The 26,349-nt window shown below is 50.2% G+C and overlaps 1 protein-coding gene across 3 annotated transcripts in view; it reads left to right on the forward strand.

Annotated features, from left to right (window-relative positions):
* The window catches only part of LOC103346407 (trafficking protein particle complex subunit 9), a 122,692-nt gene that overhangs the window by 29,987 nt on the left and 66,356 nt on the right, over nucleotides 1-26,349 (forward strand). For all 3 annotated transcript variants that reach the window (XM_089321779.1, XM_089321777.1, XM_089321780.1), the window contains exon 3: nucleotides 10,625-10,777. In XM_089321779.1, coding sequence (XP_089177905.1) covers nucleotides 10,625-10,777 — 153 coding nt within the window. The remainder of the gene's footprint in view (nucleotides 1-10,624; nucleotides 10,778-26,349) is intronic.

A 26,349-nucleotide genomic window follows, 5' to 3' on the forward strand; every position in this document is an offset into this window, starting at 1 on the left:
CATATACACCTTACATGCACATGTACATAAATCTGGATGTGGACTGGTGGGGTCGTGGGAGAGTTTGAGTTGTTTTTAGCTTTTAGGGACCCTCCATGATTGTTTTCAACATGCTGTACTGACTGACGTTCCCTTGAGAAGTGTGCCTGTGGCCTGAGTCTTTTGGTAATAGGCAGTCTGGTGGAGTGACTTACATGGTTTTATTTTTATTTATCTATTTTATAGATTAATATGTTTATTTGAAAGTTAGAGTTGCAAGAGAGAGGGAGGGACAGAGAGAGGGCTCTTTCATCTGCTGGTTTGCTCCCCAGATGGCTGCAATGGCCAGAGCTGTGCCAGACCAAAGCCAGTAGCCAGGAGCTCCTGGATGCAGGGCCCATACACGTGGGCCATCCTCCACTGCTTTTCCCAGGTCATTAGCAGAGAGCTGGATTGGAAGTGAAGTGAGTGGGACAAAACCAGTGCCCGTGTAGGATGTCAGCCTCTCAGGCGGCAGCTTACCCGCTGTGTCACAATACTGGGCTCTCTGTTGCGATTTTAATATGCATTTTTGTGATAATTGGTGATGGTTCTTGTATGTTACTTGTATGTCCATTCAGGGGCTGTTTTCTTCTTACTGATTCATTTGAGTTTTTGTATTAAGATAGTAGCCCCTCACCTGATAAATGATTTCAAGTATCATCTCTCAGTGTGTGGGTTGGTTCTCTACTGAGAGAACTGTAGCTTGTTTCCTTTGCTTGTAGAAGGATTTTCTTGTATGCAATCTCATATGTTTTATTTTTGTTTTTGTTGCCTACGCCTTTGGGGTCACATCCAAGAAATTACTGCTCAGACAAATGGCATGGACCTTTCCCTCTGCTTTTCTCTAGTCATTTTAGAGTTTTGGGTCTTATGAGTAAGAATTTATTTATTTATTTACTCTTGGGATATGTATGTATGTGTGTGTGAATGTTACCTATATAGACATCAAGTCTAGCACAGATCACTATCACAGGCATTTAATTATAATTTATTTTCATCTTATTTGAAAGGCAAATGAGAGAGAGAAAGGGAGAGGGAGAGGGGGAGCGGGAGGGGGGATTCGGGGAGGGGAGGGGAGGGGAGGGGAGAAGTGGAGAGGAGAGGAGATGAGAGGAAAGGAGAGAAGAGAAGAGGGATTTCCCAATTTCTAGTTCTATCTCACAATGCCCAAAATGGCCCCAGGGCTGAAACTAGGAATCAGGAACTCAATCCAGGTCTCTGACATTGGTGGCAAGAACCCAGTTATTTGAGCCATCACCACTGCTTCCCAGGGTCTTCCTGGAAGGAAGCTGGAGTCAGGAGCCCGAGCCCTGATGTGTGACATGGGTTTCCTAAGCATTAGCCAGGTGCCATCCTTTAGAAGGTGTGTGGCACAAGGACCCTGTCTCGTTCTGTCCTGTGTTCCCAGTGTTTTGGCTGTGACAGGCAAAGGGCTTTGTGTCTTGTGGCATGGATCATGAACGGGGTCTCTTTCTCCTGCTCCTCCCCTGAGTGTGTGGGTTCTGAGTTGTGTTCTTGTTCTTTCCTTTTTTTTTTTTTTTTTTTTTGATGAGCAGAGTTAGTAAGTGAGAGAGACAGAGAGAAGGGTCCTCCCTCCATTGGTTCACCCCCTAAATGGCTGCCACAGCTGGTGCGCTGCGCTGACCCAAGCCAGGACCCAGGCACCTTCCCCGGTCTTCCGTGTGGGTGCAGGGCCCAAGCACTTGGTCCGTCCTGCACTGGGCGTTGTTATGTACCCTCTCCCACCAACAAGTACAAGAGAGAGCAGGCTGCTTGGTGTTGTGGGGGCCTGGAGGGAGTCCATGGTACTGGGCATCATTAGGTGCCCTGTCCCACCAACAAGCACAACAGAGATCAGGCTGCTGGATGCCGTGGAGGCAGTGGGGGAGTCCATGGTGCTGGCCGTCGTTAGGTGCCCTCTCCCACCAACTTTGTAAGGTAGATACTGGTATTTCAATCCTCACTTAGTAGAAAGAGTTGGAAAGACTGTTCTTGCTTAAAGACAGAAGAGAGAGAACAATTCAGTGCTATGCACTGTCATTTTTTTAAAAGATTTATTTTATTTATTTGAAAGCCAGAGTTACAGAGAGAGGTAGAGAGAGAGAGAGAGAGAGAGAGATCGTCCATCCACTGGTTCACTCCCTAGATGGCCGCAATGGCCAGAGATGTGCTGCTGTGAAGCCAGGAGCTTCTTCCTGGTCTCCCAGGGAGGTACAGGGGCCCAAGGACTTGGGCCATCCTCCACTGCTCTCCCAGGCCATAGCAGAGAGCTGGATTGGAAGAAGAGCAGCCGGGACTTCAACGGGCACCGATATCGGATGTCGACACTTCAGGCCAGGGCTTTAACACGCATTGCCACAGCGCCGGCCCACGCTGTCCTTTATCATGTGAGCTCTTGGGAAAATAGAATGAAAATAAACTTATTTTGGTGCAAAAAATGGAAATGCAAGAATAGATGTTTTTCATAAAATTCATTTTCCATTAACTTCCTGAAGACTCCTTGTACTCTAGATTAAAAGAAAAGGTTAAAGGTATTTTTGGAACGATTGGAGAAATTTAATGTATGCTGTGCTCGACCTGATGTTATTGTATAATCACAACTATACTGAATGTGGTTATCAAAGTGAAATTATATCATAATGTTTTTGTTCTTAGGAAACAGGCAGGTGTAGTTATGGGTAAAAGAGCATCATGTCTGCATTTATTTGATATAATGCAGAAGACATAGAGACTGTAAATGTGAAGTAAAATGAATGTTGAATTGGTCCAAAATAGTGATTGTAGATAAAGAGTTGATGGGAGGGAGGGAGAGAGAGAGAGAGGAGAGAAGTCTTCCATCTGCTGGTCCATTACCCAATTGGCTGCAATGGGTGTAGCTGAGAATATCTGAAGCCAGGATCCAGGAGCCTCGTCGGGATCTGCTCATGGGTGCAGAGGCACAAGGACTTGGGGCATCTTCTGCTGCCTTCCCAGACCACAGCAGAGAGCTGCTTCGGAATTAGAGCAGCCGTACTCGAACTGGTGCGCATATGGGAAGCCGGCACTGCGGGTGGTGGCTTTACCCGCTACCTCACAGTGCTGACCCTCCCGGAGCCATTCAACGTGGGATCCAGCTATCTGCTAACACGCCTGGGAAAGCAGAGGGAGACGGCCCAAGGACTTAGGCCCCTGAACCCAGAATGGAGCGCCAGCTAAAGTCCCTGGCTTCTGCTTCAGTCCCTGGCTCTGTCCCAGTCCCGGCCTTTGTAGCCACCTCGGGGGTGAACCCCCAGATGGCCGATCTAAGAGAGAGAGAGAGAGAGAGAGAGAGCGAGCGAGCTGGCGATGCCCCCTGCACTGCTTCTCTCCCCAAGTGGCTGCAACGAACGGCCAGCACTGGGCCAGGCAGGAGGCAAGAGCTCCATTGGGGATTCCCAGGAGGCAGGGAGGTAGGGTGCAGAGAACCTGGGCCATCAGCGTCCGCATCCCTGGTCACAGCCTGGAGAGGCAGGAGTGGAAGCGGCCTTGGGGCTTGGGACGCTGGATGCAGCAGTGTGCAGGTGCGTCCTGGGTTGCCTTGATGACGGCCCATGGGGAGTGCGCCTGTGCCTGGCACTGTGACCTGGAAGTGCACCTGCAGACCCGGCGCTGACTGCCCCGCAGTGCTCTGCTGGAAGTCAGCGTCGTAGGTCCGCTCCTGCTCCAGAGCCTGCGTAAGCCGTGAGGAGAGGAGCCGTCCTCGACGCTGCTGGCCGAGCCTGAGGGAGAGCCAGCGTCCCCAGGGTCAGGCCGGATCAGGAGAGGCTGCGTGTCCGAGGCTTCCGTGCCGTTTCCCAGGCGCGTTGCTCTTCTTTGGCCCCTTCTGGAAGCAACGGCCTTCGCGGACAACATCTGACCCGGCAGCAGACCGGACCCCCTTGGAGGTGAGTGACGCGCGGCTGTTGCGGTTACCCGCTGGGCGTCTTGGCTGGCCGCGTGCCTGTTGTTCTTGGGTCCCGAAGGCGCGGGTGGAGTCGCGGTCGTGCTGTGCGGACGGTCTGGAAGGGTCCCCAGGGTGCGAGCAGCTGGGCGAGAGCAGAGGTGGCTCGGTCTCCTCCCGGAACGGCCCCGCGTTCCCATCTGTTTGCTTTTGGAGGGCCCAGCCGCCCTGCTCTAGACGTCAGAGACTGTTGATGGGAGGAAGGAGAGCGAAAGTGCATGTCTGTTTCCTGGTCTAGGAGGCCAGTTTCGGGTTCCTCGCGTTGTTTGTGACGTTCGCGCTCTGTGGGTTTTTTCATGAAAAAGCCTCGTCAGGCTGAGGTGTACGTTCCGTTCCTGATGTGATGATTTGTGTTTTCGTATCGCAAACGTCATGGAAGCTTTTGTGAACTAGGTTTTCTGTGTCTATCGGGATAGTTTGTGGGCTTTCCCCATGTGCATTCTGTTCTGGGATAGATTGATTTTGTAGGGTAGCCACCCTTGCATTTCCGGAGTAACTGCCAGTTGCGCACAGTGTGCTAAGCTTTGGTTGTGCTTCTGGATGGCGTCTGGTAATATTGTGTTGAGGCATGTGACAGACACATCCATGACGGATATGTGTGTGGCATTTTCTTCATGATATGCTTGTGTTGGATGTTGGGATAAGGCTGGTCTGATGGAAGGAACTGGAAGGCTTTTCCTCTTCATCTCCTGGTTTGGAATCACGGATTTTAATGATCTTTTCCCTGGGCGTTGTCACTGGTGGAGCCATCTGGCCCTGGACTTTGTTTCTTCATGTCTGTTTGGTTTGTTTCGTTTTCCCTGCTACTACATTCTCTTTGAAATTATAAGTGTATTCAGAGTTTCTTGTTTCACTGTATCCAGTTTTAGTGGTTTGCATCTTTCTGCAAGTCAATCCACTCTATGTAGGTTGACCAAGTCCTTGTGCCGTGGTTTTTCCATAGTGTTTTTTGATCATTATTTTGGAAGGTTGGTAGCAATGTCCTCTCTGTCGTTTCTGTTGTCAAGTCGCTTGAGCCTGTTCTCCTTTTCCCCCCTGTGTTCCTGTGGATCAACGTTTGGTCAGGTTGACTGAGTTTTCAAGCCCTGTAGTTTGGTCTCACTGAATGTCTGTTGTGATATTTTCTATGCCGTTGGGTGGATTTCCGCTTGAATCTTTTTCCTCCATCCAGTTTCTTAAGGTATACTTTGCTGTTCTAGTGTTTGAAGGTAAAATTGGGTTCATGGATCTGATGTCTGTATTCTGTGTACTAATCCAGTGTCCCTTGTGAAATTAGTCCTGTCAACATGGAAAGCTGTGTGGATGTACTCACAACTGGGAACATATTGAAGGAGAAGAAGTCATTGTGTAGACAGAGAGGATTTCACAGGCCTATGCTTAATGCAGTAGGATGCACAGTAGCCAGGCTATGCAGTCTGTATCTGCGTGGATGTTGTCCATAGCCCATAATGTCTTTATTCAGTCTTCAGGTGATGGGCATGTTGGCTGATTGCATATCTTTGCTACTGTGCATTGAGCTGTAGTAAATATGCAGGCAGAGATCACTCTTTTTTCGTATGCTGATTTCATTTCCCTTGGGCATATTCCCAGGGGTGGAATGGCTGGCTCATATGATATGTCAGTATTCAGATTCCTGACTTGTCTCCCTACTGTCTTCCACAGTGGCGATACCAGTTTACATTCTGACCAGCAGTGGATGAGGGGTCCTTTTCCCCCACATCCTCAAGGCCGTTGTAGTTTCGATTTGCATTTCCCTGATGGCTGGTGATCCTGAGCATTTCTGCATGTGTTTGCTGGCCATTTAGATTTCCTTTCTTTCAGTATTTTGCCTGCTGAGGTCCCTTGCCCATTTCTTGAGTGGGTGGGTGGTTTTTCTGGTGTTGAGTTTCTTGAAAGTTTCTGGCAGTTTATACTTTATCAGTTACATGCTTTGCAACTGTTAGTTTGCCTCTTCACTTTGCGAGTGTCTCTTTGGCAGTGCAGAAGCTGCTCAATTTGTTATTGTTGTGTGTGTGTGTGTTTTTTTTTTTTTTTTGGTGCCCTCTTCTACTTCATTCTTTAATGTTTTGTGATTCTTAGCTATTGAACATCCTTGTTTGAATTGATTCCAAGCTATTTGCTTTATTTGTAGCTATGTGAACTGGATTGGTCTTTGAAGTCCTTTTTCAGCCATGGCATTTTCTTTGTATATAAATAGGCTGCTGATCTTCTCTCCTGCCACTTTACCACACTCTACTCTGAGTTTTGATAGTCTCTTAGTGGAGTCTTTTGGATCTCCTATATATATAGAATCATGTCATCTGCAAATAGGGATAGTTGCTTCGTGTTACCATCATGCCAACTCTGTTACCACCTCCTCTAAGGACAGGGCATCTTGGCTGACAGAGGACTCACAGCCCTCCCTGTCCCGAGAGCTGCTGAAGGGCAAAGCTGGGCTGCACACTCAGGTCGGCGCACGCAAGAGCTCCCGTGCTTGAGTGTTCTGTGTTGTTTTCTGCATGCCCTCCACGAAGTTCCCTTGTACACAGCCTCCACTTTGGAGTTCACTCCGTCTCTGTTCAGGGCCTCAGATAGGCAGGAGGAGCCCATTGCCAGGCAGACTCCTGGTTCCACAACTTCCCAGCTGCTTGGCTTTGGGCAAATTGCTGGAACTCTGTGCTGTATTCAGCTCCTTTTTTTTTTTTTACAAGCAGAGTTAGACAGTGAGAGAGAGAGAGAGAGAGAAAGGTCTTCCTTTTTCCCTTGGTTCACTCCCCAAGTGGCTGCTATGGCAGGCACATTATGTCAACCAAAGCCAGGAGCCAGGTGCTTCTTCCTGGTTTCTCATGCGGGTGCAGGGCCCAAGTACCTGGGCCATGCTCTGCTGCACTCGCGGGCCACAACAGAGAGCTGGACTGGAAGAGGAGCAACCGGGACAGAATCCGGCGCCCCAACCGGAACTAGAACCTGCTGTGCCAGCGCCGCAGGTGGAGGATTAGCCTAGTCAGCCATTGTGCCGACCTGTAATCGGCTCTTTTATGACTTGGGATGGAGCGTCTCTGTTGGGAAGCCGCTCACTAGGCAGTTGCTCCAATTCCTGCCCTGCTTGCCTGGGGCTGTTCCTGCTGGATAGTCCCTCCGGATGGTCCCTGCCTTGCCAAGGGAGCGCAATAGTGGTGTGGAGAGGCAGAACTCACCTAATTAGTGTAGGCGGGCTAGTTTTTCCTTAGCCTGGCCAAACTCTTTGTAGGCTTCTGATTGCCTGCCAATGGGCATGGCTGCCACAGAGTTAATCCGCTGCCCCAGGAAATTTTATTCAGTTGGCTGAGACAAGCCTCGGACTTGGGGACACACAGTGCCTGTGATTTGCTGCTCCTGTCACCAGGAAACATTAGTGCCCTGCTGTAGCGTGGGGCACCATGAGGGCATCTGCATTGGCTCACACCCACCTTTCTTTGTTGGGTGGGCCACAGGCCTTGGTGTGGTTGGTCTTGTAAGTGGATGTGCAGGCTGGACCCACAGGCTTCTCCCTGCATGAAACCAGGTTAGGGGGACAGGGGCCTAGACTTAGAGAGCTGTTAGCGCAGGTTTATACAAATATGCGTTTGTGTGTGTGTGTGTGTGTGTGTGTGCGCGGGCAGGCTCAAGGGGGCTTCCCAAAGCTCATGGAAGAACACAACTAAAAGTAATTTATTTTGGTGCCAGACACTTTTGAAATCCATGCATGCTTTATTCATAATGTACATTCCTCATGAACATTTTGAAGGTTCCTCATATGCACGCATTTCATTTTTTTGGCATCAAAATAAACTTAGCCTTTAATTCTATTTTCTGTGAACTTCTTGAAGTATCCTTGTGTGTATTTCTTTATAAAAGCACGATAAAAGCTCATTGCAGAAAATTCAAAAAATACAAAACCATTTGAAACTACCCGTGATCTGCTGACTCAAAGCAAACTAATATTGGTGTACAGATATATTTCATTTTTTTCTACTTGAGTGCTTTTATGCGTTTGAAATTACATTGTACATTCAGTGTGGCATCCTGTTTTTTTTTTTTTCCGTGGAACTTGTTTCCAACTGTTCTAATTATAAACTGAACACCGTGACTTGGTCCACGCTGTTGTCACTATTGTCTGCTCCCCCGTGTCAGGTCCTTTTCATGACTGGAGGGGCAGAACTCTGGTGGCAGCTAGTGCTAGAGTGTGCCTGCTGACTGCTGGCCAGGGTCCCAAACTCTGCAGGGCTAGCTCATCCTCATGTGGTCCTGGGGAGGGACTGCTGCCTTAGGACAAGGAGAGAGGGGTTTTTGAGGCACGGGAGGAATCACTAACACTGGCCAAGTGCTGTTCTAGTCAGGGTTGTGTTCGAAGCACTTGGCTTCTATTACCTTGTTGACCTGGCATGACAGCACATCTTGCAGATGGCTAAACTGACAGACACGGAAGTTTGGTGGCTCACCTAGGACATGTAGGCAGGGCTGGTAGGTGAGCCCAGATGCCCTGTCCTAAAGCAGGTACTCCTAACCCTCACAGTGCCTACCTCTCCAAGCAGGTGCTGGTTCTCAGTGGTGGGAGCTGGTGCCTTCCATTGATTGATTGGTAGGAGAATGAGTCCCTTGGATATAGTATCCTACTTGTCAGTGCGTGGAAGGGTTGGGTGTATGTGTGTGTGTGGGGGGGGGGAGACAAGGCCCACAGGAATGCAGCCCGTGAGTGGGGCTGTGAAAGACAGGTGGGACCCCACTGTGGTGACAGTGGGTCTGGCCCTCTCCACAGAGGCAGCAGGCTGTGCTGGTGGAGGAGAGCTGGCAGCATGTGGGGCTGGAGTGCCCTCCTGAGGCGTCTCAGTGTTTGTGCTCCTCCTGCTGCAATGTGCTTGCTCAGGGCCTACCTGACCATCCTGCCCACCCCTGGCTGTGTGAACCGGGCAGCTGACACGGTGGCTGCTGTTTACAGGTTGTGATCTTAGAAACAGCTTGGAGAGGATGTTGGGAGGTGAGGTTTTGCAAGGCTTGGTGTCTTGTCTGACATGAGCTGTGCTTAGGAAGGGGGTGGTTGCTGGTGCAGCTCATGCACAGGCCATGGAGGCAGTCAGCTTGCATTTCCTGTGTTCTTGGGGCCTTGGAACTGGCCCCAGCAAGCTGGACCCACTAGGCTTTCTGTCACCTGGCGTCTCTTACCCATTCCATTCCTGAGTGGATTGACCGGCTAAAAAGCAAAAAAGTGGAGTTCATTAAAATGCACGTAACATGTTTGTAGACTTCCTAGGTCGCTGGAGGGTCTCGGTCCCATCCGTGGTGCGGGAGGAATGGCATAACTTCTGACTCGAGCTGGTACAGCACCCAGAGCAGGTGTCCCAGGGTAGTTTGGACCTCAGGGCTGCGGTGCAGACTGGAGAGTAGGAACACACACAAGGCTTCAGTGATCTTTGTGGGCTAGGGCGGTGCCGTGCCTACCAAGAAGAACTGCTGTGAACATCTGAAGTCCCCAGGTGCTGCAGCTACACAGGAGGCAGACCACAAAACCGGTGTGTGAAGGCGGTTTTGAGCGTGACATCTGTTAAGCTGTGCCACTTACCGAGACCGTGCTGGACACAGCACAAATCCAGAATCTTCCTCCTACTAACCATCCCTGGCTTCTCCTCCTCCCCTCAAGTCTCTCTGGGAAGGTTTCCTGGTGCTGCATACCTGGACGCTGGGCTCTGCAGTGCACTGCCCGGGAGCCATGACCGACCCACCGTTCATGGGATCGGTGTGTGTGTGTTGTTCTGCTGGCTGGCCAAACACTGGACCTCACTGCTCAGGGCTGTGCAGCATCTGTGCTTGCCCCTGTGAGCAGGAGGGCAGTGGGGCTGGGAGCTTCTCAGTGGAGCAGAGTTGGAAGGGGACCTTGTGGCGCAGCCATTGGAGGTTGTCAGTTTTCCCAGGTGTGCTGGCTGCAGAGAATACTGGGCCTTGGTTGGCTGTCTGACACCTCACTCCCAGTTGCTAGTGAAGGAGGGATGGCTGCTTCCAGGCCACACTGGGTGTCCCCTGTCTCTTCCCGTCCTTCCAGAGGGTGCCTTGCTCTTAGTAATGATGACCCCTATTCTCTGCAGAGGTCACTGTGGGCAGCTTCTGCACCAGCCCCAGATGCAGTGGTCGTCCATCTATGCTGTCTGTGGACAAACCTTGGCTGTGAGGATTTACCATTCTGCACGGTGCACCAGGCCCAAGGCCGCTTCCTCGCCGGCCCTGCCTGAGGCTCTGCTGTTAGCTGTGTGTTTCTGATTCTGGATTTCTTTCTCTGAAGCGGTGTCCCTGCTTAACATGGGTCTGTTTCCCTCACAGCAGTACAATACAGAAATGTTCATGGTGGGGAAACTTAGTTTCACTTGCCAGAGCCACAGGCCTTCTTTTTGTCCGCAGGTCCCACGGCTCCACAGGAGCGATGGTGGTTAGGCGGGGGTCCCGTGCACAGGCGTGACGCATTCTCCCTCCTCTTTGTGCCTCACGGCCTCTTCTGATTCAGGACTTTTCCTGGACTTTTTGCTCTCTGACATCTTGAATGCTTCTCGTCTTTGTTTTTGAGCATGTGCCAGAATTTCCCAGCTGGGTTGGTGTCAGTCTCATTGTGCCTCTGCTCTGCTATCACCATCAACATCACTATTGTTGTTATCATTGCAGAGAAACTGTATGATGACTTCCTGAGCTGGAAGCTGGAAGAAACCCTCACCCACTTTCCTCTGCAGCCTGGGCAGGCGGCCACCTTCACTGTCACCATGAAAGCAAGCCTGGACTTCTCCTGCCAGAAGGGTCTCCTGCTGGACCTGAGTGATGGTAAGCAGCTTCCTCATTTCTGAGAGCTCACCTGCTCCCAGGTGTGCATTGTAGTCAGCTCTCCATGGCGCCTGCCACCGGCCATGTGACTCGCCCATCAAAGATGTCACCCTGGCACTTTTTTAGCAGCGTGGCTTACTGCAGGCACATTAAAGAGACAATTTCTCAATTCCCATTCTTGACTTTCTTGTCCAGATTAGCAAGGTGGTCATCCTAAGGGAGTGGAATTCTATGATTTTTCCCCGCAAGTGGCAATGATGGATTCTCCCATCTGGTGATGGCAGTAAGGAGATAGAGCCAAGGGCAATGGGAATTGTATCTGCTGCAGCACCAGGCCTGGCCGTGTGGGGACATGAGTTCACGGGTTAGGTGTGTCAGGTGGTCACATGCTCTTCTAGACGTGTTGGGGGTGTGTTAGTCAGCTCAGGCTGCTGTAACAAATCCGACACCTGGCCTGGCCCGACCACATGCATTGATTTACTGACGGTTCTCAGCATTGCAAGTCTGACCCAGGTGCTCACATGGTTGGGTTCCTGGTGAGGGCTGCCATCTTCTTGCTGTGTTCTCATGGGTTGGAGACAGACTAGCTCTCTTGTATTTCTTCCCCTGCCTGTTTTTTTGTTTGTTTTTTAAGATTTACTTATTTACATGAAGGGCAGTTATGGGTGTGGGGTGAGTAGACACAGACAGGACGCGTGTGCACACACATACAGACACACACACAGAGGGAGAGAAGAAAAATCTTGCATCTGCTGGTGCACTCCCCAAATAGCCACAATGGCTGGGACTGTGCCTGGCAGAAGTCAAGAACCTGGAACACCATCTAGGTTTCCAGTGTGTGTGTCAGGGGCCTAAGCTTGGGCCATCTCCTGCTCCTTTTCCAGGCATGTTAGCAGAGAACTGGATTAGAAGTGGAGTATTCAAGACTTGAACCGGTGCTCACATGGGGTGCTGGGGACATAGGCGGTGAATTAACCCCCTGTGCTGTAACACTAGCCCCAGTAAGAACATTTCAATACTGTGTTTTAAGGACTTTGGAGTCTTCATATATAGTACGTGACTTTCGTCTCCATGAACATGCTGTAAATGACTACCCTCCTGTGGGTGTTTTGGGTCCGGTATTCCTGGGTGCGCTGCAGCTGCCATTCCTTGTCTGTTCACCTGCCAAGGGGCATTCATGTGTTTCCATTGTCTTTACTGTGGTGAGCAGTGCTGCAGTGGACATGTGATTGCAGACATGGCTCTTCCATATACACATATGTATTCATGTATACACCATATGCACACATTATATTCACAGGTACATATCACATGCATGTACAGAAACATATCACACATATACATGTCCCATATTCCACACACATGTACATACACACATTACATGCATGTACATATACACCTTACATGCACATGTACATAAATCTGGATGTGGGATGGTGGGGTCGTGGGAGAGTTTGAGTTGTTTTTAGCTTTTTTGAACCCCCCATGCTTTTTTTCAACATGCTGCACTGACTGACCTTCCCTTGAGAAGTGTGCTAGATCCCTCTTTCTGCACCTGTGGCCTGGGTCTTTTGGTAATAGCCAGTCTGGTGAAGTGACATGCCATCTTATATGGTTTCATTTTTGTTTATCTGATTTGAAGATTTATATGTTTATTTGAAAGTTAGAGTTGGAAGAGAGAGGGAGGGACAGAGAGAGGGCTCTTTCATCTGCTGGTTTGCTCCCCAGATGGCTGCAATGGCCAGAGCTGTGCCAGGCCAAAGCCAGGAGCCAGGAGCTCCTGGATGCAGGGGCCCATACATGTGGGCCGTCCTCCACTGCTTTTCCCAGGTCATTAGCAGAGAGCTGGATTGGAAGTGAAGCGAGTGGGACAAAAACCAGTGCCTGTGTGGGATGTCAGTGTCTCAGGTGGCAGCTTACCCACCGTGTCACAACACTGGCCTCCCTGTTGTGATTTTAATTTGCATTTCTCTGATAATTGGTGATGGATACTTGTATGTCTTCTTTCGAGAAATGTCCATTTGGGGGCTGTTTGTTCTCTTGTTACTGATTCATTTGAGTTCTTTGTATTAAGATACTATCCCCTCAGCTGATAAATGATTTCAAGTATCCTCTCTCAGTGTGTGGGTTGGTTCTCTACTGAGAGAACTGTAGCTTGTTTCCTTTGCTTGTAGAAGGATTTTCTTGTATGCAATCTCAAATGTTTTATTTTTGTTTTTGTTGCCTACGCCTTTGGGGTCACATCCAAGAAATTACTGCTCAGACCAATGCCATGGACCTTTCTCTTTGATTTTCTCTGGTCAATTCAGAGTTTTGGGTCTTATAATTAAGAATTTATTTATTTACTTCTTGGGATATGATTGTATGTATGTGTGAATGTGTACCTATATAGATATCAAGTCTCTAGCACAAACCACCATCACAGGCATTTAGTTTTAATTTGTTTCATCTTATTTGAAAGGCAAAGGAGTCTGAGAGAGAGAGAGAAGAGGGATCTCCCATTTTCTAGGTAACTCCCAGAATGCCCAAAATGGCCCCAGGGCTGAAACTAGGAATCAGGAACTCAATCCAGGTCTCTGACATTGGTGGCAAGAACCCAGTTATTTGAGCCATCACCATTGCTTCCCAGGGACTGCCCTGGCAGGAACCTGTAGTCAGGAGCCCGAGCCCTGATGTGTGACATGGGTGTCCTAAGCATTAGGCCAGATGCTATCCTATAGAAGGTGTGTGGCACAAGGACCCTGTCTCGTTCTGTCCTGTGTTCCCAGTGTTTTGGCTGTCACAGGCAAAGGCTTTGTGTCTTGTGGCATGGATCATGAACGGGGCCTCTTTCTCCTGCTCCTCCCCTGAGTGTGTGGGTTCTGAGTTGTGTTTCTGTTCTATCCTCTTTTTTTTTTTTGAGAAGCAGAGTTAGACAGTGGGAGAGAGAGACAGAGAGAAGGGTCCTCCCTCCATTGGTTCACCCCCTAAATGGCCGCTCTGGCCAGTGAACTGTGCGGATCTGAGTCCAGGAGCCAGGCGCCTCCCCCTAGTCTCCCATGCGGATGCAGGACCCAAGCACTTGGGCCATCCTCCACTGCCCTCCCAGGCCACAGCAGAGAGCTGGACTGGAAAAGGAGCAACCGGGACAGATTCTGGCACCCCAACTGGGACCAGAACACAAGGTACCAGCGCCACAAGTGGAGGATTAGCCTGGTGAGCCACGGTGCCGGCTCCTGTTCTTTCTTGTGAGCATATTCCCCTCAGAATTGCCCCCAGCTTCTCTGGGGAGTTGTTGAAGTTTTCACAGCTCTGATCGCGCGTCTGTGGCTCAGCTCCCTGCATGGCCGTTTCATCTGTTTTCCTGTAACAGGGAGCTTGTTGGGGTCTCTTGTCGCTTCCTCTTCGTGGAGGAACGACACAGGACCCTGCGCTGTTCTTTCGTCTGCTCGGCCCTCCCCGGGTTTGCTGCTGGTTCTTCCCGGGTTGGCTACTATCCCTTCCACCTCCGTGGAAGGGCGGTTCCCCCTGGCCGCTTTCCCCACTTCCGCAGGGGAGCGGCACACCGCCGGCCGGCTCTCTCGGGGGCTGCACAGGTGTTCCCCTTAGATGTTCCTGGTGCATGCCGTCTCTCTCCTCCTTTATAGTCCTCCTCCGCCAATCCCAACTCGGCTGCCCACACGCCGAGTACGCTGCTCTCCTCCAATCAGGATCAGGTCCTACAGTTTATTGGTTGAACTGGAGGCAGTTGTGTAGAAGCTGTTTTCTTCTCTCCCAGCGCCATATTGTGGGAGAGCAGATGCATAGAATAAGTCTTAATTCCAGTAACTTAGTCTAGTCCGAATTGCTCCCCACAGATCCCCCTTTCTTTTTATTTTTTGGCGTTGATACGCGCCTGTCTTCGGTGTCCCGCGGCACACACTCTGCTCTACTTGCTAGAGTTGCCACAGGTTCTTACAAGTCCTATCAATCAGGCAAACCGAATCCGGGTCCTCTCTTCGCCATGTTGTGAGGAGGTTTTTAGGCGCTGATGCGTGCCTGTCTTCGGTGACCTGTGGCTCATACTCTGGTCGAGCTGCCTGCTGGTGCTTACTGCCTTACTAATCAGGCAGACCGAATCCAAGCTCTCTCATTGCTGTGTTGTGGGGAGGCCTTATTGATGTTAATTCGTGCCTGTCTTCGGTGACCTGTGGCTCATACTCTGGTCGAGCCGCCCGCAGGTGCTCATCGCCTCACTGATCAGGCAGACCGAATCCAAGCCTTCTCATTGCAATATTGGGGGGAGGCCTTTCTATTTCCCTATTTCTCTATCTCTGGGCATTCCTATTTCTCCCATTTTACTTCTATCTTCCAGCATTCCTATTTCTCTCATTTTACTTCTAAACTTCTGTTTCTCTTATCCCTGCGGCTTCTTGGCACCCGCCCCGCGGCGGCTTCCCGGCTCTGAGCCGCTTCAGCCCACGCCTCTCTCATCTGCGCGGCTTCCCGGCTCTGCGCGGCTTGGCTTCGCGCGCTCCGCGGTCTCCACGCCCTTCGCATCCGTACCACTGCCTCGCGCCAGCCCCGCGTTCCCTATCTATTCACACCCCGTGCTCTCTCTGCACGCGGCGGCTTCCGCGAGTCACACAGCGTAGCTTGCGTCTCCGCCACTAGCATTCAATCTAAGTTCCCCAGGCTAACCTGGCGAATTCAACCCAGCTCACATCTTCGCCCCACGATCTGGCTTCCCGTCCTTTGCTCCCCGGGCTAATCAGACGGATCCCAATCTGGCTTACGTTTCTGCTTCTGGTTTCAACTTTTCGCCCCCCATTCCCGGGCTAACTTGAGAATCCCAAAGTGGCTTTCGTCTCCGCCTCGGCCTGCCCCCCGCGGCTTCAATTTCCCTAACATTTTTCTCTACCCGGTATGTTTCCCCAAGCTTTCCTCCAACAATACTCCTCCCTCATTTCTCCTGGCCTCTCCCCACAGTCTGTATCTGAGTCTGTTTGTTCTAGCTTTCACTTTCGCTTTCGACCTTAGAGATTTCTCCCAGCTTCCCCCCGTAGTCCGTATCCGAGTCTATGCCTAGGCTTTCAATAGCTTCTTCCGGCACCTTTTTCGTCCGGCTTTTCCCTAGGCTGTTTGCTAGTCTCTCTCTCCGATATTTTCCACTTCTTCCCGTTTCTTCCCTCCTAAGTTTCCTATCCGTCCTAGGTTTCCTATCCGAGTCACGGCACCATTATGTCGCTCCCCCTCTTCGTGGAGGAACGACACAGGACCCTGCGCTGTTCTTTCGTCTGCTCGGCCCTCCCCGGGTTTGCTGCTGGTTCTTCCCGGGTTGGCTACTATCCCTTCCACCTCCGTGGAAGGGCGGTTCCCCCTGGCCGCTTTCCCCACTTCCGCAGGGGAGCGGCACACCGCCGGCCGGCTCTCTCGGGGGCTGCACAGGTGTTCCCCTTAGATGTTCCCCTTAGATGTTCCTGGTGCATGCCGTCTCTCTCCTCCTTTATAGTCCTCCTCCGCCAATCCCAACTCGGCTGCCCACACGCCGAGTACGCTGCTCTCCTCCAATCAGGATCAGGTCCTACAGTTTATTGGTTGAACTGGAGGCAGTTGTGTAGAAGCTGTTTTCTTCTCTCCCAGCGCCATATTGTGGGAGAGCAGATGCATAGAATAAGTCTTAATTCCAGTAACTTAGTCTAGTCCGAATTGCTCCCCACAGTCTCTCCTGCTACTCCATGTTGGGCAGCTCGGGCTGCTGGAACAGAGCACCACAGGATGAGTGTCTCAGGCAGCAGAAATTGCTTTCTCACATCTGGAGACTGGGAAGGCCGAGACCACAGTGCTGGCAGAGTGGGTTTCCCACTTGGTGTCTCTTCACTTGGAGGAAGCCGAGGGAAACTCTGATGTTTCTACCTCTTCTTATCATGGGGAGACCCCATCCTCCTGCACAGAAAAAGGCAGAACAGGCCAGTGTCATGGGAGAGCAAGGTGGACAGCCAAGGCCCTTGGGGATTTTGGTCCAGGCTGTGAATTATCACTTGCGGTTCCACCTGTGCTGTCAGGAGGCCACCGTGAAGCCCTCGTCTAGGGACATCTTCAGGCTCAGGGGCAGAGGCTCATCTATGGCCTCCTGCAAGCAAGACTGACCCTGCAGTGGCTCTCAGTCTGCCCCTCTCAGAAGCATGTTACTGGGGAGCACATGTGGGCCCTGTTTGCTCCTTGGGAAGAACTCACACGGCTCACAGGCTTCTGGAATGAGGTGTTGCTGTTTGCAGCAGAGAACAGGCTGCTGGATGCCACAAGGGCACGGCGGAGTCCATGGTGCTGGGCGTCCTTAGGTGTAGGAGGCTGTGCTGGGCTCTTTCTTCCTGTGATTCCTGTTGACTCTCCCAACAACAAGTGCAGCAGAGAGCAGGCTGCTGGATGCCGTGGAGGCAGTGGGGGAGTCCATGGTGCTGGCCGTCGTTAGGTGCCCTCTCCCACTAACTCTGTAAGGTAGATACTGGTATTTCAATCCTCACTTAGTAGAAAGAGTTGGAAAGACTGTTCTTGCTTAAAGACAGAAGAGAGAGAACAATTCAGTGCTATGCACTGTCATTTTTAAAAAGATTTGTTATTTATTTGAAAGCCAGAGTTACAGAGAGAGGTAGAGACAGAGAAAGAGATTGTCCATTCACTGGTTCACTCCCTAGATGGCCGCAATGGCCAGAGATGTGCTGCTGTGAAGCCAGGAGCTTCTTCCTGGTCTCCCAGGGAGGTACAGGGGCCCAAGGACTTGGGCCATCCTCCACTGCTTTCCCAGGCCATAGCAGAGAGCTGGATTGGGGGAGGAGCAGCCAGGACTTCAACGGGCACCGATATCGGATGTCGACACTTCGGGCCAGGGCTTTAACCCGCTTTGCCATAGTGCCGGCCCACGCTGTCCTTACTCATATAAGTTCTTGGGAAAATAGAATGAAAATAAACTTATTTTGGTGCAAAAAATGGAAATGCAAGAATAGATGTTTTTCATAAAATTCATTTTCCATGAGCTTTCTGAAGACTCCTTGTACTCTGGATTAAAATAAAAGGTTAAAGATGTTTTTGGAATGATTGGAGAAATTTAATGTATGCTGTGCTCGACCTGATGTTATTGTATAATCACAACTATACTGAATGTGATTATCAAAGTGAATTTATATCAGAATGTTTTTGTTCTTAGAAAATATATGCAGGTGTAGTTATGGGTAAAAGAGCATCATGTCTGCATTTACTTGATATAATTCAGGAGACAAAAGGTAGTGAATGTGAAGTAAAGTGAATGTTGAATTGTTCCAAAATAGTGATTGTCGATAAATAGTAGATGTATGGCTATTTTTACTCTTTTTGATGTAATTTAAAAATGTTTTTCATTTTATTTCAAGGGAGGGAGGGAGGGAGATAGCAATGGTGGGAGTGAGAGAGGGAGAGAGGGAGAGAGGGAGGGAGGGAGTGAGGGAGGGAGGGAGAGAGGGAGGGAGGGAGGGAGAGAGGGAGAGAGGGAGTGAGGGAGGGAGGGAGAGAGGGAGGGAGGGAGAGAGGGAGGGAGGGAGGGAGAAAGAGAGACAGAGACACAGAGAGAGAGAGAGAGAGAGAGAGAGAGAGAGAGAGAAAGTGAGGGAAGAGGGAGGAATCCTCCATATTCTGGTTCATTCCCCAAATACCCACAAGAGCTAGGGCTGGGCCAGGCCAAAGCCAGGAGTCTAGATCTGAATCCAGGTGTCGAATGTGACTGACAGGAACCCAAGTACTTGTGCCACCATCTGCTGCCTCCCATGGTGTGCATTAGTAGGAAGAAGGGTTGGAATCACAGTATCCAGGACTTGAACCTTTAAAAAATAATAAAAGTGACATTTATAAAAAAAAAAAACCTTCATAATATGAAAAAGGCTTAAGCTACTTCACAAATCAGAATACAGATTTATAGAATAAATTCAATTTTGTAAATTTTTTATTTATTTATTTTTGACAGGTAGAATTAGACAGTGAGAGAGGGAGAGTCTGAGAGAAAGGTCTTCTTCCGTTGGTTCACCCCCCAAATGGCTGCTACGGCTGGAGCTGTGCTATCCGAAGCCAGGAGCCAGGTGCTTCCTCCTGGTCTCCCATGTGGGTGCAGGGCCCAAGCACTTGGGCCATCCTCCACTGTCCTCCTGGGCCACAGCGGAGAGCTGGACTGGATGAAGAGCAACCGGCACAGAATCTGACGATCCAAACGGGATAAACCTGGGGTACCAGCGCTGCAAGCAGATTAGCCAAGTTAGCCACGGCACCAGACAATAAATTGAATTTATAAAATCAATCCAATTTTTTAAAAGAATAAACAATACTAAATAAACACATAAAATGTCAAGTGTGCCTGTCTATGCACAGTTAGGATGCAGGATGAGGAATTAATTTTTTAATATCCACTTATATTTTTTCAGATTTCTAAAAGGAACATACATAATTTGTAAGCTAAAATTTATCATTAAAATGCTTCCAACTGTGGCAGGCATTGTGGTGCAGCAGGTAAGGCTGCAGCTTGGGACACCCACATCCCACACTGGAGAGTCTGGATCAAGTCTCGGTTGCTCCATGCTACAGATCTGGTTTCCTGCTCACGTGCACCACGGGAGGCCCCAGGTGATGGCTCAAGTGCTTCTGTCCCTGCCACCCACGTGGAGACCCACAAGGAACTTTGGGCTCCTAACTTTGGCCCGGCCCAGCCCTGGCTGTTGCAGGAATTTTTTCTGTCACTCAGCCTCTTACATAAATAAACAAATTTTTAAATGCTTCAACTTGAATTTTCAAAAAGCTTTTACAAAGAAAACTCGGGGTCTGCTACCACCCTCCATCCGGGTACAGAACCCAGCCTCATGAAAGGTCAGAGGCGGACAGAAGCTGCAAGGTGCCTTTGTTTGAATGTCGGGCATTCCTAGACCTGAGATGACTGCGGCAGCAGCAACAGGCATCCAGGACAGTGCAAACCAGGGACACACACAGTCAACTGCCATCCCTTCTCCACAGATCAGAGACTCACCCCAGGTCAGGGGTCTGCCACTTCTCCCACCACGTGCCCAGATTTCACTCCACTTCCCCAGTATGCAGACACTGCCTAAGCAGCCATCATCCTGTGAGGAAGACCCTCCCTGACACCACTCAGCGAGATTCCATCCCTTGAAGAGAAACAGCAGTCCTCTAACTCCTGGCTCTCACTCTGCCTGGGTTATTAAACCTTCAGAAAAGACAATGTCAAGTTGTTCAGCTCCACACAGACTGGCTGACTTACAGGGAAAGAAAGACAGCAGGTTCCCTGTCCCCGGGAGTGCACAACCCAGGGAGAGATCAGCTAGCTAAGGGATGCTAGGAGCCTAATGAAATGATCTCATTGAGAACTCAGCCAGGTAATCAAAAGGAGAGGAGGAAGAATCTGCTGACTTCTTAACAGCAGGGGAGCTGGGGAAAGGAGTAGCACGGAGTTTCTGCTCCAGCAGGAACAGCACCAAACTACATGACGGGCTCCGAGAAGCAAAAATGCCCAGTAAACCAAATACATAATATGTAGATGGGGAAAGTATGAAACCAGGCTAAAAAGATGGCTTGAAGCAAACCATGAGTATCTTTGAGATAAAGCCAAGACCTCACAGGGTACACAAGGCCAGTCCCACAGGTCCCGAGCTAAGGAGAAGGCGCAAACCCTCCCTAGCCTGTGACAAGTAGGCTGGAAAGAGCCAAGCCAGGGGATGAGGCATGACATTGAGAGGGTGCTGCAGCTTGCAGAGCAGGAGGGACCTGAGATCTGCACCAGGGCCATGACAGTGGAAAGGGGAAGAACTGGCCCAGGTGAGATCAGCTCATATGGACATAGGACACGCCAGGCAGCAGGGACCAAGGTGAGAGCAACTCACATGGATACAGGACACAGCAGGCACATAGAGTGTGCAGAGACTTCCAAGACTAAGAAGATGGTAGCACCCTTGACTCAAAACAGGAAATTCAGGAGGAAATGACAGAAAATTGAACAGTGGAGATAGTAAATTAAGCTCCCATTAAAAGCGAGGGGACTGGCTGGCACCATGGCTCACTAGGTTAATCCTAGTGAGCACTGGCACCCTGGGTTCTAGTGCCAGTGAGGGCACCAGATTTTCACAAAAAGTGAAAGTAAGTTATTTTAATTTAATATAAGAGAAAAATGCAACAAAGAAGATTTAATTTTGTCAGTGTTTATTTGAAATAAAGTTAATTTTCATGTGTTAAATTGATGAAAAATGAATTAGGAAGTTATTTTTGATAGGATAGAGGTTTACTAACTTAAAAACATTTTACTTGACTATACCTTCAGTAATGATGCCCTACAGTGCATTTACATGTATTTTAGAAAGGTGGTAACTAACTGCGGCCAGCGCTGCAGCTCATGGCTTATCCTAGCCTGTGGTGCCAGAACCCCGGGTTCAGTCCTGGTACGGGCGCCGGATTCTGTGTCGGTTGCTCCTCTTCCAGTCCAGCTCTCTGCTGTGGCCCAGGAAGGCAGTGGAAAGTGGCCCAAGTCCTTGGGCCCTGCAGACGCATGGGAGACCAGGAGATGCACCTGGGTGCTGGCTTCGGATCGAAGTGGTGAAAAACGAAAAATGAAGACATTCCTCTATATATCTCTCTCTCACTGTCGGCGCTGCCTGTAAAACAATTTCAAAAACAGCCAGGGGACATCAAACACTGCTTTTCGGTATTAATCTTGCTTTGTGGAAGAAATGATTTGATCTGTTTCCAGCATGATCCATACATTAAAGGCAGGGCTTGACTCTGCAGGGTGGTGTCTGGGAAGCAGAGCTGTGTTCCGGGGGGAGAACTCTGTGGACCACAGGTGTTTCAAGTGCTTGTGGGAGTGGGTACGTAAGCGTGTGAATATGTAAATTCCAAAGATTTCCTCAGCAGCGCAAGTCATAGATAATGCCGCACAGAATGTTTGTAAGGAAGAAGGGAATGACTGGGTACCAAAATCTTTTCTAAGACCGAGTTAAACTCTTTCCAATTCTGGGTTAATCGGGTAGGTAATGCATATAATACCACATTCTAAAAAAACTCTAGTAGTTGGCCGTGATGTGGTGTTTTATTTATAGCTATCTTCCCTTTTGAATTTCTTTACTTTTCTTGAAGATCATATTTATTTATTTGACATTGAGAGTTACACACAGAGCAGATGAGAGCGAGGCGGGGAGGGTGGGAGGGAGGGAGGGAGGGAGGGAGAGAGTGAAGAGAAGTCTTCCATCTGCTGGTCCATTACCCAATTGGCTGCCATGGGTGGAGCTGAGAGTGTCTGATGCCAGGAGCCAGGATCCTCGCCGGGATCTCCTCCTGGGTGCAGAGGCACAAGGACTTGGGGCGTCGTCTTCTGCTGCCTTCCCAGACCACAGCAGAGAGCTGCATCGGAAGTGGAGCAGCCGTACTCGAACCGGCGCCCATATGGGAAGTCGGCACTGCGGGTGGTGGCTTTACCCGCTACCTCACAGCGCTGACCCTCCCGGAAGCTGTTCACCATGGGATCCAGCTATCTGCTAACATGCCTGGGAAAGCAGAGGGAGACGGCCCAAGGACTTAGGCCCCTGAACCCAGAATGGAGCGCCGGCTAAAGTCCCTGGCTTCTGTCCCAGTCCCGGCCTTTGTAGCCACCTCGGGGGTGAACCCCCAGATGGATGATCACTCAGAGAGAGCGAGCGAGCGCGCGAGCGAGCGCGAGCGAGCTGGTGATGCCCCGTGAACTGCTTCTCTCCACGCGTGGCAGTAACGAACGGGCAGCGCAGGGCCAGGCAGAAGCGAGGAGGCAGAAGGCAGGAGCTCCATTGAGGACTCCCACGAGGCAGGGAGCTGGGGTCCAGAGAACCTGGGCCATCGGCGTCTGCGTCCCTGGTCACAGCCTGGAGAGGCGGGACTGGAAGCGGCCTTGGGGCTTGGGACGCTGGATGCAGCAGTGTGCAGGTGCGTCCTGGGTTGCCATGGTGACGGCCCGTGGGGAGTGCGCCTGCGCCTGGCACTGTGACCCGGAAGTGCACCTGCACGCAGCCTGGCGCCGACTGCCCCGTGGGGCTCCGCTGGGAGTCAGCGCCGCGGGTCCTCTCTGGCTCCAGAGCCTGCACAAGCCGTGAGGAGAGGAGCCGTCCTCGACGCTGCTGGCCGAGCCTGAGGGAGAGCCAGCGTCCCCAGGGTCAGGCCGGATCAGGAGAGGCTGCGCGTCCGAGGCTTCCGTGCCGTTTCCCAGGCGCGTTGCTCTTCTTTGGCCCCTTCTGGAAGCAACGGCCTTCGCGGACAACAACTGACCCGGCAGCAGACCGGACCCCCTTGGAGGTGAGTGACGCGCGGCTGTTGCGGTTACCCGCTGGGCGTCTTGGCTGGCCGCGTGCCTGTTGCTCTTGGGTCCCGAAGGCGCGGGTGGGGTCGCGGTCGTGCTGTGCGGACGGTCTGGAAGGGTCCCCAGGGTGCGAGCAGCTGGGCGAGAGCAGAGGTGGCTCGGTCTCCTCCCGGAACGGCCCCGCGTTCCCGTCTGTTTGCTTTTGGAGGGCCCAGCCGCCCTGCTCTAGACGTCAGAGACTGTTGATGGGAGGAAGGAGAGCGAAAGTGCGTGTCTGTTTCCTGGTCTAGGAGGCCAGTTTCGGGTTCCTCGCGTTGTTTGTGACGTTCGCGCTCTGTGGGTTTTTTCATGAAAGAGCCTCGTCAGGCCGAGGTGTACGTTCCGTTCCTGATGTGATGATTTGTGTTTTCGTATCGCAAACGTCGTGGAAGCTTTTGTGAACTAGGTTTTCTGTGTCTATCGGGATAGTTTGTGGGCTTTCCCCATGTGCATTCTGTTCTGGGATAGATTGATTTTGTAGGGTAGCCACGCTTTCATTTCCGGAGTAACTGTCAGTTGCGCGCAGTGTGCTAAGCTTTGGTTGTGCTTCTGGATGGCGTCTGGTAATATTGTGTTGAGGCATGTGACAGACACATCCATGACGGATATGTGTGTGGCATTTTCTTCATGATATGCTTGTGTTGGATGTTGGGATAAGGCTGGTCTGATGGAAGGAACTGGAAGGCTTTTCCTCTTCATCTCCTTTTTGGGAGGGTTTGCGAATCACGGATTTTAATGATCTTTTCCCTGGGCGTTGTCACTGGTGGAGCCATCTGGTCCTGGACTTTTCTTCATGTCTGTTTGGTTTGTTTGTTTCGCTTTCCCTGCTGCTACAGTCTCTTTGCAAATTAGAAGTGTATTCAGAGTTTCTTGTTTCACTGTATCCAGTTTTAGTGGTTTGCATCTTTCTGCGAGTCAATGCACTCTATCTAGGTTGACCAAATCCTTGTGCCGTGGTTTTTCTACAGTGTTTTTGGATCATTATTTTGGAAGGTCGGTAGCGATGTCCTCTCTGTCGTTTCTGTTGTCAAGTCGCTTGAGTCTGTTCTCCTTTCCCCCCCTGTGTTCCTGTGGATCAACGTTTGTTCAGGTTGACTGAGTTTTCAAGCCCTGTAGTTTGGTCTCACTGAATGTCTGTTGTGATATTTTCTGTGCCGTTGGGTGGATTTCCGTTTGAACCTTCTTCCTCTTTGCAGTTTCTTAAGATGTACTTTGCTGTTCTAGTGTTTGAAGGTAAAATTGGGTTCATGGATCTGATGTCTGTATTCTGTGTACTAATCCAGTTTCCCATGTGAAATTAGTCCTGTCAAAATGGAAAGCTGTGTGGATGTACCCACTACTGGGAACACATTGAAGGAAAAGAAGTCGTTGTGTAGAGAGGTTGTCAGAGGCCTGTGCTTATTGCAGTAGGATGCACAGTAGGCTATGCAGTCTGTATCTGCGTGGATGTTGTCCATTCCCATAATGTCTTTATTCAGTCTTCAGGTGATGGGCCTGTTGGCTGATTGCATATCTTTGCTACTGTGCATTGAGCTGTAGTAAATATGCAGGCAGAGATCACTCTTTTTTCGTATGCTGATTTCATTTCCCTTGGGCATATTCCCAGGGGTAGAATGGCTGGCTCATATGGTACGTCTATATTCAGATTTCTGACTTACCTCCCTACTCTCTTCCACAGTGGCGATACCAGTTTACAATCTGACCAGCAGTGGATGAGGGTGCCTCTTCCCCCACATCCTCAAGGCCATTGTAGTATCGATTTGCATTTCCCTGATGGCTGGTGATCCTGAGCATTTCTGCATGTGTTTGCTGGCCATTTAGATTTCCTTTCTTGAAATATTTTGCCTGCTGAAGTCCCTTGCCCATTTCTTGAGTGGGTGGTTTATTTTGCTGGTGTTGACTTTCTTGAAAGTTTCTGGCAGTTGATTCTTTATCAGTTGCATGCTTTGCAACTGTTAGTTTGCCTCTTCACTTTGCTGAGTGTCTCTTTGGCAGTGCAGAAGCTGCTCAATTTGTTATTGGTGTGTGTGTGTGTGTGTGTGCGTGTGTGTGTGTGTGTTTGGTGTCCTGTTCTATTTCATTCTTTAATCCTTTGTGATTCTCAGCTGTTGAACATCCTTGGTTATGTTGATTCCAAGCTATTTTCTTTTCTTTGTAGCTATGTGAACGGGATTGGTCTTTGAAGTCCTTTCTCAGCCATGCCATTGTCTGTGTATACAAATAGGCTGCTGATGTTCTCTCCTGCCACTTTACCACACTCTGCTCTGAGTTTCGATAGTGTCTTAGTGGAGTCTTTTGGACCTCCTATATATGGAATTATGTCATCTGCAAATAGGGATAGTTGGAATTCCTCCTTCCCAATTTGTATGTGACATTGAGCAATGAGAGGAGAAAGTACCAACATGATAATGGGCATGCCGAAAATGTCCACAGTGACCTCAGATGCTTCCTTTCTGTATTCTGTCTTGCTTTGTGGAAGACACGATTTGGTCTATTCCCAACATGATCCATACCTTAAAGGCAGGGCTAGACTGTGGAGGGCGGGGACTGGGAAGCAGAGCTGTGTTCCGGGGGGAGAACTCTGTAGATCACAGGTGTTTCAAGTGCTTGTGGGAGTGGGTACGTAAGCGTGTGAATATGTAAATTCCAAAGATTTCCTCAGCAGCGCAAGTCATAGATAATGCCGCACAGAATGTTTGTAAGGAAGAAGGGAATGACTGGGTACCAAAATCTTTTCTAAGACCGAGTTAAACTCTTTCCAATTCTGGGTTAATCGGGTAGGTAATGCATATAATACCACATTCTAAAAAAACTCTAGTGGTTGGCCGTGATGTGGTATTTTATTTATAGCTATGTCTTCCCTTTTGAATTTCTTTACTTTTCTTGAAGATCATATTTATTTATTTGACATTGAGAGTTACACACAGAGCAGATGAGAGCGAGGCAGGGAAGGTGGGAGGGAGGGAGGGAGGGAGGGAGGGAGTGAAGAGAAGTCTTCCATCTGCTGGTCCATTACCCAATTGGCTGCCATGGGCGGAGCTGAGAGTGTCTGATGCCAGGAGCCAGGATCCTCGCCGGGATCTCCTCCTGGGTGCAGAGGCACAAGGACTTGGGGCGTCGTCTTCTGCTGCCTTCCCAGACCACAGCAGAGAGCTGCATCGGAAGTGGAGCAGCCGTACTCGAACCGGCGCCCATATGGGAAGTCGGCACTGTGGGTGGTGGCTTTACCCGC

The sequence above is a fragment of the Oryctolagus cuniculus genome, chromosome 19, assembly GCF_051225735.1.
Source record: "Oryctolagus cuniculus isolate XC-2025 breed Fujian yellow rabbit chromosome 19, ASM5122573v1, whole genome shotgun sequence".
In the NCBI taxonomy this organism is placed as follows: domain Eukaryota; kingdom Metazoa; phylum Chordata; class Mammalia; order Lagomorpha; family Leporidae; genus Oryctolagus; species Oryctolagus cuniculus.